This window comes from Rosa chinensis, chromosome 2, assembly GCF_002994745.2.
Source record: "Rosa chinensis cultivar Old Blush chromosome 2, RchiOBHm-V2, whole genome shotgun sequence".
In the NCBI taxonomy this organism is placed as follows: domain Eukaryota; kingdom Viridiplantae; phylum Streptophyta; class Magnoliopsida; order Rosales; family Rosaceae; genus Rosa; species Rosa chinensis.
Window position 1 is genome coordinate 84744135 of NC_037089.1, and position 14309 is coordinate 84758443.

General features: G+C 35.0%; 1 protein-coding gene and 1 long non-coding RNA gene across 2 annotated transcripts; one reads left to right on the plus strand and one right to left on the minus strand.

Moving 5' to 3' along the window:
* The first annotated feature begins 2174 nt into the window (after window positions 1–2174).
* On the plus strand, window positions 2175–2852 carry LOC121051836. Its single transcript, XR_005807147.1, has 2 exons — window positions 2175–2441; window positions 2598–2852. It is a non-coding gene; the product is annotated as an uncharacterized LOC121051836 (long non-coding RNA).
* Window positions 2853–4366: 1514 nt separating this feature from the next.
* On the minus strand, window positions 4367–9952 carry LOC112189998. Its single transcript, XM_024329409.2, has 15 exons — window positions 9662–9952; window positions 9305–9399; window positions 9093–9206; window positions 8733–8837; window positions 8491–8562; window positions 8217–8329; window positions 7836–7979; window positions 7686–7754; window positions 7198–7285; window positions 6999–7070; window positions 6798–6898; window positions 6218–6335; window positions 5571–5630; window positions 5349–5459; window positions 4367–5008 (listed from the first exon to the last, which is right to left on the minus strand). The coding sequence occupies exons 1-15, from the start codon at window positions 9768–9770 to the stop codon at window positions 4892–4894; spliced, it is 1488 nt and encodes a 495-aa protein (XP_024185177.1). The 5' UTR covers window positions 9771–9952; the 3' UTR covers window positions 4367–4891.
* Window positions 9953–14309: the final 4357 nt, after the last annotated feature.

Here is a 14309-nt window from a genome sequence, read left to right on the forward strand (position 1 = left end):
CTATTTTACACCTTCCTTAATTGCACTTTTTATTTGATTATTGCTGTGTTATACACATATTGTTCATTGAATTTCTACATCGTATTAGTAACATTATGATTGTTTTTTCATGTAAAAATAAATGAACAGTTGTATTAATGAAGTCTCACTTGACCTTTAAGGAACACCTCCTAATGTTGAGTTTGGATGCGACAATATTAAATTATCGAGAAATTTTGAAATATGATGGAATCTAGAATATTATCAATTCAATTTATTAATGATATTTTCTTACCTCTTCAATTACCAGATTTCATAGGTTTTAATTATGATTTCAATACATTTTCTTTCCATTTTTGTATATCCAATTTATTTTTTGACTTTTCTAATTAACTTGTTAGTGTAAGGTAAACTAATCTTCCATTAATTCTATTAAATTCATTTATTAAAAGAGTTGAATATTACTTCAATTTACCAAATTTGATGGGTTATAATTAAGATATTAATATATTTTCTTTCCATTTTTGTGGAATCAATTTTAAATTTGACTTTTTTTTTAATCAATTTTAAAAAAAAAAAAATTGTGGGTTAGAATTATGACATTAATATATATATATATTTATACCATATTAATTCTACTTCGAATATACATATATAAATTTCTGTACGAATTATATATATATAATATAAGGGTCCGGATCATGGGACACTATATTTTACACAATTTTTTACACACCTTGTGAGCCTTTAGATTTAAAAACGCTTGATGGTTTGGATTTGTTGTTTGAATGATGTCAACACAACACCAAGTGATGTGGAAAATGACATGGATATATTTAATCAAAAAATTATAATTAAATTAAACTTTTCTTTATTAAAAAAAACGAAATCAGAATTTGGGGAAACACTATTCTGATAAGAACTACACACCATCAAAAGAAAAGAAAAAAAAAAGAACAGCAGAAGAAAAGACGCCAAAAGCCATGAGATTTGGATGCTGAAATGATTTATATAGATGAAGGAGGAATTTGGGGTGCGGCTGCTTCATTCAAGCAATATGTCATGCACGAGCAATTTCTCAACACTCATGCTCACACTCTTTCAAACTTCAAAGTCACATTCACATTGACATGTGCCCTAAACGAATCTGGCAATTTGATCAGCTCCACTTTCACAAACCCTTCTCCTTTTCGAAACATTGATGTTCCATTTTTCTCCATTTTCCTTGTTCTAGTCAGTTGGTGACTTGGATTCAAACCCGGCTAGGCATATGCAATCGATCTTACTCATGCTGCTGTACGGATTGCAGTTGCCATTTGGACCACATGTTCCATATTATCACAAAGCTCTTCTAGGACAGACTGATATGTTGTCCATCCATATGCTCGATACCTCAATCATTCCATGTACTCTGGAGTTGAGAGGATGAAGATGAGAGTTGGAGTTGGAGAAGACAATTTTCTTTTTGGCGTTGGAGTCCTTATTCTTCTGCTATCCTTCTTTTTTTGTTTGATCGCGTACAGTTCTAATCAGAACAGATTCTCCAAATTCTGATTTCATTTTTTTTTAATAAAGAAAAGTTTAATTTAATTATAATTTTTTGATTAAATATATCCATTTCATTTTCCACATCACTTGGTGTTGTGTTGACATCATTCAAACAATAAATCCAAACTATCGAGCGTTTTTAAATCTAATGACTCACAAGGTGTGTAAAAAATTGTGTAAAATATAGTGTCCCATAATCCGGACCCATAATATAATTATATATATATATATATGTTTGTGAATATATATATATATATATTTATACACACACACATATTTGTATATAATTTTATTTTTGACGAATTATATATATATATATATATTCACAAACATATATATATATATATATATATAATGAGAAAAAGAAAAAGAAAAAAAATCAAAATAATATATTTTATTTTTATATGAAAATCAAAATAATTTAGAGCCATTAGATTTTGGAAGGATAAGATAGTCTTTTTACTCAAGAATTACATCACATGATTTGACAAATAGGTGATGTGTGTAAGTGACGGAAGGAAATCAGCTGTCCCCAAATCCTCTATCCCAATTCTGCCCCACCAATAACATTTTGGCACATAACCATTACTATAACACCCCGCTAACTCTTTTAAGTCTGTAGTAAAAAAAAAATTGTTTTTCTTCTTCTTGGTTTTAGATCGATCGAGCCCAGAAGAAAAATTTCCAAACCTAAATCATCTAATTCAATGTCATTCCCACTTTATAATGATTTGTATATATCAAGACGGAGATCATGAAATGGGCTTATTCCCTTCCAAGTTCCTCTTCTTCTTTTATTAAAGGACTTTCCAGGTAGATTGAACCAAGGGGACACATCTCCCTCGCCAGGTTTGGAGATCTATAAATCCCCAATCCAAATGGGACGTATTCCCAATTTTTCGATCGGCTACAAGGTTAGTTTTTTTTTTTTTGGTTAAGATTTGTTAAATTAGTTGGGTTCCTTCAAATGGAAAGATAACAATGAATTCATTTTCTGGGTTTTTCCAATTGCTCAATCTGGGTTTAACATCATATTTTTGTCCTCCATTTTTGTGGTTCACCAAAACCAGATAGTAATTGAAATCTTTATCTAGCCAATCTGGAATTTGGTTATCAGATTTCTTAGTCGAATAAAAGCAGATTTTTACAACTGATGGGGAAGGATTGGAGCATTGAAAACTATCATGGGCTTGATGAGAGCGAAAACAAGGGACCAAACTTTGTTTGGATTCCTTGGAGAGCGATGATTGAAGCCTAAAAATTTTCCTTTTCTATGAAGAACTCGATGAGAAGTTGGCAACGAAGAAATGCAGGAGTTTGCAAGACACAGTATTCCAAATATTGCTTTTATTTATACGTTATTTTTAATTAAAAAAATAATATATGTTAACCGTGTTAAGTTTCTGTTAATGAAGAAACACGTGTCAAAATGTTAGTGGGGGGACAGAGTTGGGATAGAGGATTTGGGGCAGCTGATTTCCTTCCACAATTTTAACGCTAATAATGCCACACACACACACATGCTTTCATTAATTGCAATTTAATTACAAACATTACAGATATCAATCACTATCAGAAAGACAAGTGCCATACGGGCCACCTGCGGAGTTAGAGTAGTAATTCAACATCGAACCACAGCTATACTTCAGTCTGAAACTGATTCTGGAACCTAGCAGCTAGATCAGTTACATTCAACTCACCCGAACTATTTAAGAAAAGCGTCGCTCAAAGGTTTAGAGATTGTTAACAATCAACTAAATAGTTGAGAACATGATAGAGGATGTATGATGGTAACCAAGATTCTATAGCAGTGAGTATAGCAGTTTTAAGAGAAGAGACGTTTTACTTGATGACTGCAGGCAATTTTCTTTCTTTTTTTACTTTCTCCATTGGTTTTTGCATCATATATAGTCGGGATTTCATATCTATCTCTGTAAAAGGTTCGCTTATGATTTTATCGAAATTGAGATCCTTTAGTTATTGTATTGAATCAAATAAATGAACTTCGAACGGTTTTGATAACTCAAATTCACCTGACAATGATCATTGTAGAGTTAGAATTAATGATCATTTATTCTAATTTCCAGTATATGCCATAGATCGATTTCGAGTCGTGTAGTGTTATGTATGTGGCAGTCATTTTAGACTAGGATGGGGACCAAAAGCTGTGGCCGGTTTGATTTTGTATGGAGGTGGCCATCTTTCCTACTCAACTCAGATCTTATTTGGCTGACGCTCTTTCTTTGCAATCTAAGATTCTTCGACAGGCAAACTCACTAGTCACTAAGAATCCAAACTAGCTCTGTACGACTATGAATTAATGGCTACAGCTAAAGCCTCGAAGATAATAATATCAAGGTGTTGGTGTTGGTGTTGGTTTAGGTTGAAAACCCAAATCAACACAGACATCCGAACAACATACTTTACGGCAGTGTATGACAATTCAACGACAAACCAAGTCTTCAACTGGATTCCGGAACCTAGTTACCTTTCTCAGTTACGTGCACAAATCTAAATGACAAAGAAAGTTCACTATTTACCAATGCTTGGGGGTTCAAGTGGTAAGAAGCTTGTTCCCCTTAAACAAGGTCTCGAGTTTGAGCCTTGTGTGAGCTTTCCCCCTAAATGGGGTCCGACCCGGCTCAAGAGGGATTAGTCATTACCTACGGGTGGGGAATAACTTGGATTAACCAAAAAAGAAAGTTCACTATTTCTCTCCAGACACACCAGAGTACTATTTTTTGTAGATTGTAAGTTTATATAATGTGATGTTTGAGGCTGTCAATTTAGACAATGACAGACAAAAATATCTGCTATGGAGGTTAAGATAGTTTCCCACTTGATTTAAATTCATTTGGCTGTCCTTTTCATGCAATCTTGGTTCTTCGATTTACAAGCACACACCCTATACTGCAGCTGCCACGCTGAAAATTACAAGAATCCAACCAGCTAATTCAAGGTACTCCACAAAGTTATAATAATATCAACTTGTTGCTGTTGCTCTCAGGATACCAACTTGACCACCCACATTCAAGCCACATATTTCATTACAATATACGATCACTATGAATTTTCAATCCTTCAGTACCTATCGGGAAATGAAAAGTACCACCACTTACATTCAACAGTAGACGGCCATAACTTTAAGTCTTCAACTGGATCGTGGAACCTCATGCACACATCTAAGTACATAAAATAGGGGAAGAAAAGCCTCACTCAAAGATTTAGAGATATTAACAAGCAGCGAAATATTTGAGGATAATCTTCCATCAAAGAGGATTGATGATGGTCTAGCACCTGCCCCAAGAAATAAACACCCTCTAGTAGAGATAAGAAAGAAGCCGTCCAACTTCCCAAGACAGCATCAAGAACTATTGCCTTGTTTGCCTTGTTTTGCCCTCATAACAAGCTCCTCAGTGGTGGTCCCAATTATTTCATTTGCACGTTTCAGCCCAACGCAGAAATACCGTCCAACGGAATCCTAAATTCACAGGTAAGTTCCAAGTGAGAGAAGAAGAAGCAGTTCTCTACAGAAGAAATATTACATAATCTAGATGATCAAGGTACTGCAACATATCAAATTCACTGATTTACTATGCAAGTAAATAAAAGACAAAATGGTTCGAGTCCCTCCTCATAGCCTCATTTTTTTCAATAGTTAAATAGCAATCATGAACAGTCTCAATCAGCCTATTAACCCTCTTATTGGCTTGCATGCTCATTAAGTCGGAACAATGGTAAATTTAAGAAGTGATGATATCATCATTTTATACTATCAAAGATTTATCACCATGTTCAATGAGGGCTTTAAGGAGTCTTACCCGAGAGACAATTCCCAATTTCTCCAACTTCCCAACTGCATCATCCACATCAAAATTACAACTCGCACCAAACTCTTCTTTAATGAGTTCCTCACACCACCTATCCAGATCCTATAATAATTCATCCAATCATCCCAAATAAGACTTCTCAAGAATCTACATTTAATTTCTTGCAATAATTAGGGAATTTATAAACAGAACCAAAGAAGAAAGATGGCGTACTTCTCTTGTAGCTTTTCCCTGTTCCATTAATATATAGAAAGAAAGTATCACCTCCTTGACCTAATCATTCAAGACATGGAGTTACCATAAGCAATTTTGCAGTGTGTAGTTGTATTAAATCAATTCCGAGTCAGTGATTAAGCCAGAATAAATTCAACTTTAAAAGGAGAAAAACAGAAGTATAGATTATTGCAAACACATCTCCTAAACAATTGAAACAATTCCTTGGACTGTGTTGGGTTGTGAAATGTCTGTATTTCTTGCACCTGATACTACGTAGGTGTATGTATGTAATATGTATGTGTATGTGAGTATATGTAACATGTGTATCTTTGTGTATGTATGTGCATAGTTATAGTTAGTTACTTGCACCTGATACTTCGTAGAAGTATGTAATATGTATGTGTATATGACTGTATGTAACATGTGTAGCTTATTGTATGTATGTGCATAGTTATAGTTAGTTACTTGCACCTGATATTATGTAGGTTTATGTATGTGATATGTATGTGAATATGACTATATGTAACATGTGTATCTTTGTGTATGTATGTGCATAGTTATAGTTAGTTACACCAATAAAACCTATTAAGTATTAACCACCAATACAAATTCAGAAAGAAAGTTTATCAAAGCTTGCAGCTTACCTCCTGTTGAATCACATCATCACACAAGTGAAGAAGAGTACCCCTTCCGCTATCCAGTTGCTTGTCATACATGGACTGTGTTATTAGGTTCTGATATGCAGCCAAGTTCTGCTGAAAACTACAGATAATTAAGAAATATTAGTAACTGAAAGAAAAAGTATGAAACAAAGGGAAAGGTTGACATGTCAATATTATATAGAGCTGGACACTCAGAGGATGAGTAAGCATGCAACCCCAGGCCCATGACCAATCATGTCATCAGACTGACTTTATAGCATATAGTGGTCAAATCTGACTATGTTTACCGCATAGAATCAACAAAGACAAAGGCAGTCATTTGATAAAGTCAACTTGTCACTTTGTCAGATTAAAACTTTTACCAGAGATACTCTCATGTGTGAGTGCATATTAATCAAAAGAATCACATACATCCCAAATAGTGAGAAATTCAAGAAACATAATATAAGAAGATACTTAACAATTAACATTATACTCCCTTAGCGTGACAGGCATATTGATATGAACAATATACACCTAACCAGCCAATTGGAAAAAACACGAATTATAATAAGAAATCTACCTGAAGTATATCTTAGCACAGTAACCAATGACAGTGGAAAGAACCGCAATGATGACCCAAAAGTCAGCATTAGGCATTTCAAGCGAACTAATAACAGCAACCTGTAGAAGAAAGAAATAATAAGCTGCACTTCGCAAACTAATAAATGGCAAGAACAGTGCACGTGGACAAACTTCATTGCTATGCTATTAAGAAACTCACCAGCCCAACTACAGCAGAGCCAAGGAACTTGACCCAGTCCATTGGAGTTAATCCTGGGTTCTTCTTCTCGGGCTGTCAAAAGTATAAAGTTACACAAGGTTATAAGTTGTATCCAGACTTCAAGAAAAATTATAAACAAAATGTAGAAAGAGCTATGAGACTCAGGCCCATTGGGGGAAAGTGATAGAGAAGAACTCACAAGAACTATCTCCATATCAGCCATGGGAATATTTTTGAAATGTTTCACAAATATTCCTCGTTCTTCTTTTGCTTTGGTACTTGCTCGCCTGAATAATCATAACACTCATATCAGTCACTTATTATTTGAGGTCCTTTAAGAGCTAGCTTCTTAGATCACCAATTCAATCAGTAGGCAACAAAACCCACTATCCCTTAAAAATAATAGATAATAAATAATAAACCCATAACCTACAGTAGAATTAATTGAATTCGCCTATGTAAAAGAAATCCCTGATCAAGTCCTGTACTACTTTGGACCGAAATTCAGTACAGTCTAATTATATAAACAGGAAACTAGGAAACTACACAATCTAATTCTATAAAACAGATTCCCAACTTTGTGATTGAAGACCAGCCTTGAAGAGAAAGAAACCGACTCAACCATGCACAATCTTGTTCACAACAACATTATTAAAAACAGTATATTAATGTAAGCAAAAAGATTACCTGTAAACAACAATTATCCTATCAAAGGTTGGCTCTTTGATTGTGGTCTTGCTCAGCAAGCTTTTAACGCTGAAGGACAAAGAATATAATTGTCAAGAAGTGGCCACAACAGCTTAGTGCTATGCAAAAACTAAAGCCAAGTGGGAAAACCTTAGTTCCATATTTTCAAGACGAATTCGTTCAACGTATAAGTCCTCCGCCTCCTCCCCATCTGCTTCTGAGGTAATTTCATCATCCTTCTTTGGATCTTTTGTGTGCCGACTACTTGACCTTCTGGATAAAAGTTTTTCAGCCCTGCAACAGCAATCACAGCAACAATGGTAAGAGAAATAATTGTTTCAATATCTAAAGTGAATTTTCTCAGGTATGTTCTTAATAGTCTTAGTAACAACAATCACAGGTAGTGGCTAAAGATGATGTTTTTCAAACATAAAACGTACGACTGTATTTTTTTCAACTCTATTAAAATTGATACATTGTCATTAATAATTTAAGTTAATAACTATATAATGACTTTAAAATATTACTTACCTAGTTATTCGTAAAAGATATGCCCAAAAACGTGCAATGATCATGTCCACTTTCTCCATGAAAAAGTAATCAGTTGTCTGATCAAGTCCAACACCACGCCGGAAGATAATGTACTGAATGTAAGAAAATAACACAGATTAGAACTCTAGAGAGAGAGGAAGGTGGTATAGTAACTAGTGTTTCCTACATTAAACAAAGAAAAAGAAGATGAGCTTGAATTATCAAGAAGAATATATAACTTCCAATTGTTTGCAATTTTTATGCTAATAAATACCTTATCAGCAAAATCTGGAAGGTTTTGCTGAGGATTCTCTGCAAAGAAGTTCTTCAGAAGCTTCTTGTCAATCTACATTCATCAGGAACAAAGTATTGGGATCAGCAAATGAGAAAGCACATAAAAAGAATTATAAAAAATAAAAGTAAAAAGTTGCATATATATGCATTTAATCTGCAGGTTCCTACTTGGTAATTGGCATCTTACTTAATTGACATGAAGGGATACACCTTAGACCATACCTTAGATTCATCAACCACGATGGGAAGATTTAGAAGATACTGCCCTGAATGTGCAATCTCAATTTCTTCATCAGTTGCAATCTTGAAATTACTCTTTTCCATCACCTGGACCATAACAAGAAATATTACACACTTGTAGTAGACTACGAATCGATAATAGTCTATGGTACGAGGATTCCAGATATAGTGCTATTAGAAATTTCTCGTATCATCCAGTTGTCATACATTCAAAACAGACTTTCCTATGCATATTGTGACTTGCTTTCATTTCTCTTCTTTTTATTTTCTTTTTCATGGTTTCTTCAGTTCTTGCTTACAAGGAAAAACAAAAACAAGCATAAACTGAGGCAGCCATGTGACCTGAAGTAAGTACGTGAGGAAATTCTGTTCCAGTACATCAATCTCTTTAGGAGAAAGATTCTGTTGCTCCAATTTTTGATTCCCATGTACGGGGTCAAATAGCGAATACAGTTGCTGCAAAGAAAAACATATGTCAAACAAAACTCATTACAATCAGCTCAAGCACACTAGTTATAACACGAGAAAATGACTAGTGCATAGTATCAGCATACCATCAAATCCTCGAATTGTAGCAGATACCAAGCCCGAATCGTGTACTCAATTCTCTTGCAGAGCTTTAAAAACTCCGCCCGGTCGGAACTATGTTCTGCAGAATTTCAATAAAATAAAAAAGGCCAGGTTTCAGTGAAGTACATTGATGCAAAACTAAGCAAAACATAGCTCGTCGCAATTAAACCACAAAATCATTTTCCTAATTTAACTGTGGAGCGAGTAAAGCCACAGGCTCTAATTGCCTAATTCCTAGGAAATTGGAACTAAATGGAGCAACCGACTTTCGAGGACAAAAAATGGAACAAAACCCGGAATCGAATACACAATCAAGAGCAAGAGCGGGGTTGGGAACTAACCAATGAGGTTGGCCAAGGACATGATGAGCTTGGGCTTGAGAACCGGAATCACGGACTCCCGCTCTATTCGAATCATGTCTTTCTTCTTCTGGGACGCGGTTTTTTCCATTCTGGGTCTCTGGAGAAGCGAATTGCCAGTGGAAACGGATTGAGGGTGTTTAAATGAGAGAGAGAGAGAGAGAGAGAGAGAGAGAGAGGAGAGGAACGGTTTATTCTTGACAGTAAAGGGAGGGTTTTGGTTTGGTATCGTTTTTACTGTTTTGGTGTGTCAGTTTCTTGCAAAACGGGGGGACTGTCGGGGCACAGAAGAGGTGAGACCCAAGCAACACCACACATGGCAGAATCACACAAACTGTCAAAAACTGAGGTCATATTGTTTTCACTGAGGCCAAATTGCTCGATTAATACTCGTTTTTCCTTCTTCTTTTTTTCTGATACATTTGCTATTTTAAACTTATGGTTACGGAGTTACTCAGTGGGCTTGTGACGGATGCACGCGGCTTTATTTTTAGTTAGATTTTATTAGTTTTTAGATTTAGTTTCCTTATAGTGGCTCTATAGATTTGAGTTGAAAATTGACTTTCCTACATTTTTGTCAACTCGTTTAATGTTTATTTTACTGCCATTGGCCTTCTATGAGGTATTGATCACCTATTTCCATAAGAAGAAAAAAGAGGAAGAAGAGCTCAATTCCGATCATAAATAGAAAAATATGCCAAGTGGATGTGGATCCCCTAATATATGATTATTGATTGCAAGTCTTACCGTGATAGTAACGAACCACTTGTACCCGGTCATTATATTATAGTTCATCATAAAGATTATTATCTCTAAAATTATCGTGTATAATTTAAGTGCTAATGTCACTCTTTAGATTAACATATTTTATAAGAAAATTTTATGTGCAGAATAGTTAAGGCCTTCACGCAACATGGAAGACATAGAAATTCTACTAGCCTTTGCATAAGCCACAGCCGCCTTCGCCACCTTGATTGGAGCACCCAACGACAGCCTGCAATGCAGGTGAGTTAGTTGTTGAATTTGGAGGAGTAGCATTCTTTGAGTCCTAAACCGTCAAAGCCTGATCATAACTTGTGATGTAACTTGCACGCTTGACAAAAGATCTAACATTTTGTCAAGCGTGCAAGTTACATGACGAGTTATGATCATAACTTTCATTAATTTATATACGAATTAGGTTGAGAGAGAGAGATATCAAATCATATTGAAATTTCAAAGAAACAACGAAACTCACGTGGGGAAAATTCTATAACAGCTGTAACCCTAAAATTTCTCTTAGTGTTATTGAGAACCAGTTATATAGTTTTCACAAAATGAAGTGGTTTTGGTATTTAAAAAAAAAACAAAAAAACAAATTTGTGTTCACTTAAACACTATATTGTGCCTTAAAATGCCTTAGAGGTAGGGGTATATATAGAGATAATAATAGCGGACAACCTCATAGGTGGTAGTGTATATAGAGATAGTAATGGCGGATATGTTTTGCTTTGGTAGTTCATATATAGAAATGGATGAAAAGATTAGATGTTTGGTAACAAACGAACGAAAATGTTATCTCACCGAAACTCCATAATTGGCTTTTCTCGCTTCAAATATTAGAGATCAAGGTAACAATTGGTTCGTGTTTCTTGAGTGAAGCAGCAGTGATTTTGATTAGGGCAAGATCCATGTGGGAAAGATATTGTAAAACAAGGATGAAACTTTCTTATAGATTTTGATATAAAACTAGATATGTATAAACTTATCAAACTTAATCCATTCACCTAATCTTATTTGACATTAGTTGCTAGGATAAGTTGCTTATTAAGTTTGATAAGTTGCTATGAGTCTATACATGTTTGGTTTTATATCAAAATCTATAAGAAAGTTTCATCCTAATTTGTTTTAGAATATGTTTTCATATGGATCTTGCCATAATCAAAATCATTGCTACTTCACTTAAGAAACACAAACCAGTTGTTACCATAATTTATGACATTTGAAGCGACAAAAGACAATAATAGAGTTTCGGCGAGATAACATTTACGTTCATTTGTTACCAAAGATCTAATTTTTTTCATCCACTTCTATCTATGTACTACCAAAGCAAAACATAGAGAGAATTTCTCTATTATGAATCTGTTATTATTAGCTGTATATATACTCCCACCTATGAGATTGTCCGACCTAAATAGCATATAAAGTTACAAAAATCAAGCACTTCTAAGGCACTGTGTAGTGTTTCAAATCGCTTGCTTAAATTTTAGGCCAAAATTTCAGATGGCCCGCCTAAAGTTTCGTTTCAAATTTTACCCAAAATCTGAAAGAAATTGCCTCAAATTAAACACCCTAGGATCTCCAAACTTTACTTACTACTCTCTCTACAATCACTAATAGTTTTGAAAATAGAAATTCAGAGTGGGACTTAGGTTTGGTATTGTTTATATTTTTTTCCCGGCCTAACAATCACAGTATGAGGAACTCAACAATCTCAAAACATTTGCTTCTATAAGGAATCTTTCTCCATTATGAATTGGCACACAATTGGGTACATAATATCGTTACAAGTTCATGGCCCTATTTTGGAACTGATTACGAAAGAAACATGAACATCAAGGAACAACACAAACACATCACCAATTAAGTTGAATGTTGTGTTGTTGAGCATATTCACAAAGTAACAAAACGAAGGAGAAAGCAAGCGCACTAATATTCAAAGCCAATTACCAACAATATGGCTACGACTTCAGTTAAGTACACACTAATCAAATACGACAAGACAAAAAACAAATGATCACTGCAAGAACAAAAAAGGAGGCTGTAAAACAAAATTTACCCATAAAATATATCATACCAACACTTAACCAAATCTCCAAAATGTCAACATAAAATATGTTCACATATCCCTAAATTAGGGTTCATTTGCATAGAACTAAACATTACAACCTCTAGCATAAAAATTAAAACAGTTCCAATCAAGCAGGCTCATATGACATAACAACCCTCTCCTGCCAGTCATTGACCAATTTTCCTTCAAAGGCAAGTCAAGCAAGAACACTAGCAGCGCAATTCAAAGGACGATCAACCTTGACCCATATCAGGCTGGATTCTCAACATTTGAAGTTACTGGGGCATCGCTTACACCATCTGTTGCTGTGTTGATTTCTCAGTATCAGCAGCTGAATGTGCAGTGGAGCAAATGTGAGAGGCGTCAGAATAAAACTGCTTCGGAAATTGTGCGGCTCGCTTTGAACGACAAGCTGGATGGAAGATGGAGGGAGAGACTAGTGATTAACTATGATGAATGATGATGGATGAGATATATTTATGGGGAATGGTTCATTAGCTTTACTTAAATTACCTTTGCTATCAAGTTTGAGTTTATGTTTTATGTTTAGACAGGCAATCCTGCTACCAAGTACTTGTTGTTCGGGTTTATCCGCGATCCGCCTAATAGCAGCATCATCAGCATAGTGACCCTCCATGAAATTGCTGAAGAAATGTGTCTCAAAGATGACATTTCTCAGCTCCATCTGATGATCCTTTGCAAGCCTCACACCAAACAAGCACGCCCTGGCCTCCACATCTGGGGCAGATGAAGCTAGGCCAAGATTGACATCAACAACATCAAGAGTACAACGGGAACAACGGGCAACGGCAACTACAGCCACTTAGTTGTTAGCCTTACTCCAGTAAGAGATAACATTGATCTTTATCGTTGTGGCATGTGGGATCCAAAACCTGTATTTACACAAAGCTAACTGTTCATAATGATACTAAACAAATTGACAAAGATTTCTGAAAAGATTCTGCAACACAGTCCAATCAAACTTATCTCACAGAGATTTCTCTATTTTGCACAAGTCAAACTGATTTTTGTGTGTATTAGTATGGTTACATATTGTTATGGGACCCAATAAAGCTTATTTCACAATAAGTTCAGTGTAAATCTTAATTAACATGGTTTGTCAATGTAAATAGACAATTGACACGGATCATCTGAGTTATTAGCCCTTCATCAAGAGATTTTTATTTTTTTTTATTTTTTTAGCTGTATGATTGTGTGGTTCTTGTGATTAAATGTTGTATGTGGTCCTCTCTATTCTCGAGATTACTCAGTGAGCTGAAAATTCTTACCTTTTAAAATGTTTATTAGGTTATAGAAGCGACCTTAGTAATTCTTATAGGTCCTTGCATAATTGTTGTTTTTTACAATTTTAGAACAACTAAGATACATGAATGAGATCCAAACCTGCTTACCTTTTCTATTCACATTGATGATATGCCATCCTTAGGTCACTAACTGTAGGACTCCTCTAATTAAGGCAGAAACTCGATCAGTTCATGCTATATGAACTTCCCATCATTTTGTTACTATCTACTAGTCCACTAATACTTATACCCATTCACCTAATCTTATTTGACATTAGTAGCATGAGACCTTTGGCTGAGGAGAAATAGTAGGTGAAGGAGTTGGCCGAGGAGGAATAAATGGTAGACTTTATTAATTTATATACGAAGTAGGTTGAAAGAGAGAGAGATCAAATCATATTGAAATTGAAATTTCAAAGAAACAAGGAAACTCCCATGGGGAAAATTCTATAACAGCTGCAACCCTAAAATTGCTCTCAGTGTTATTGAGAAAAAG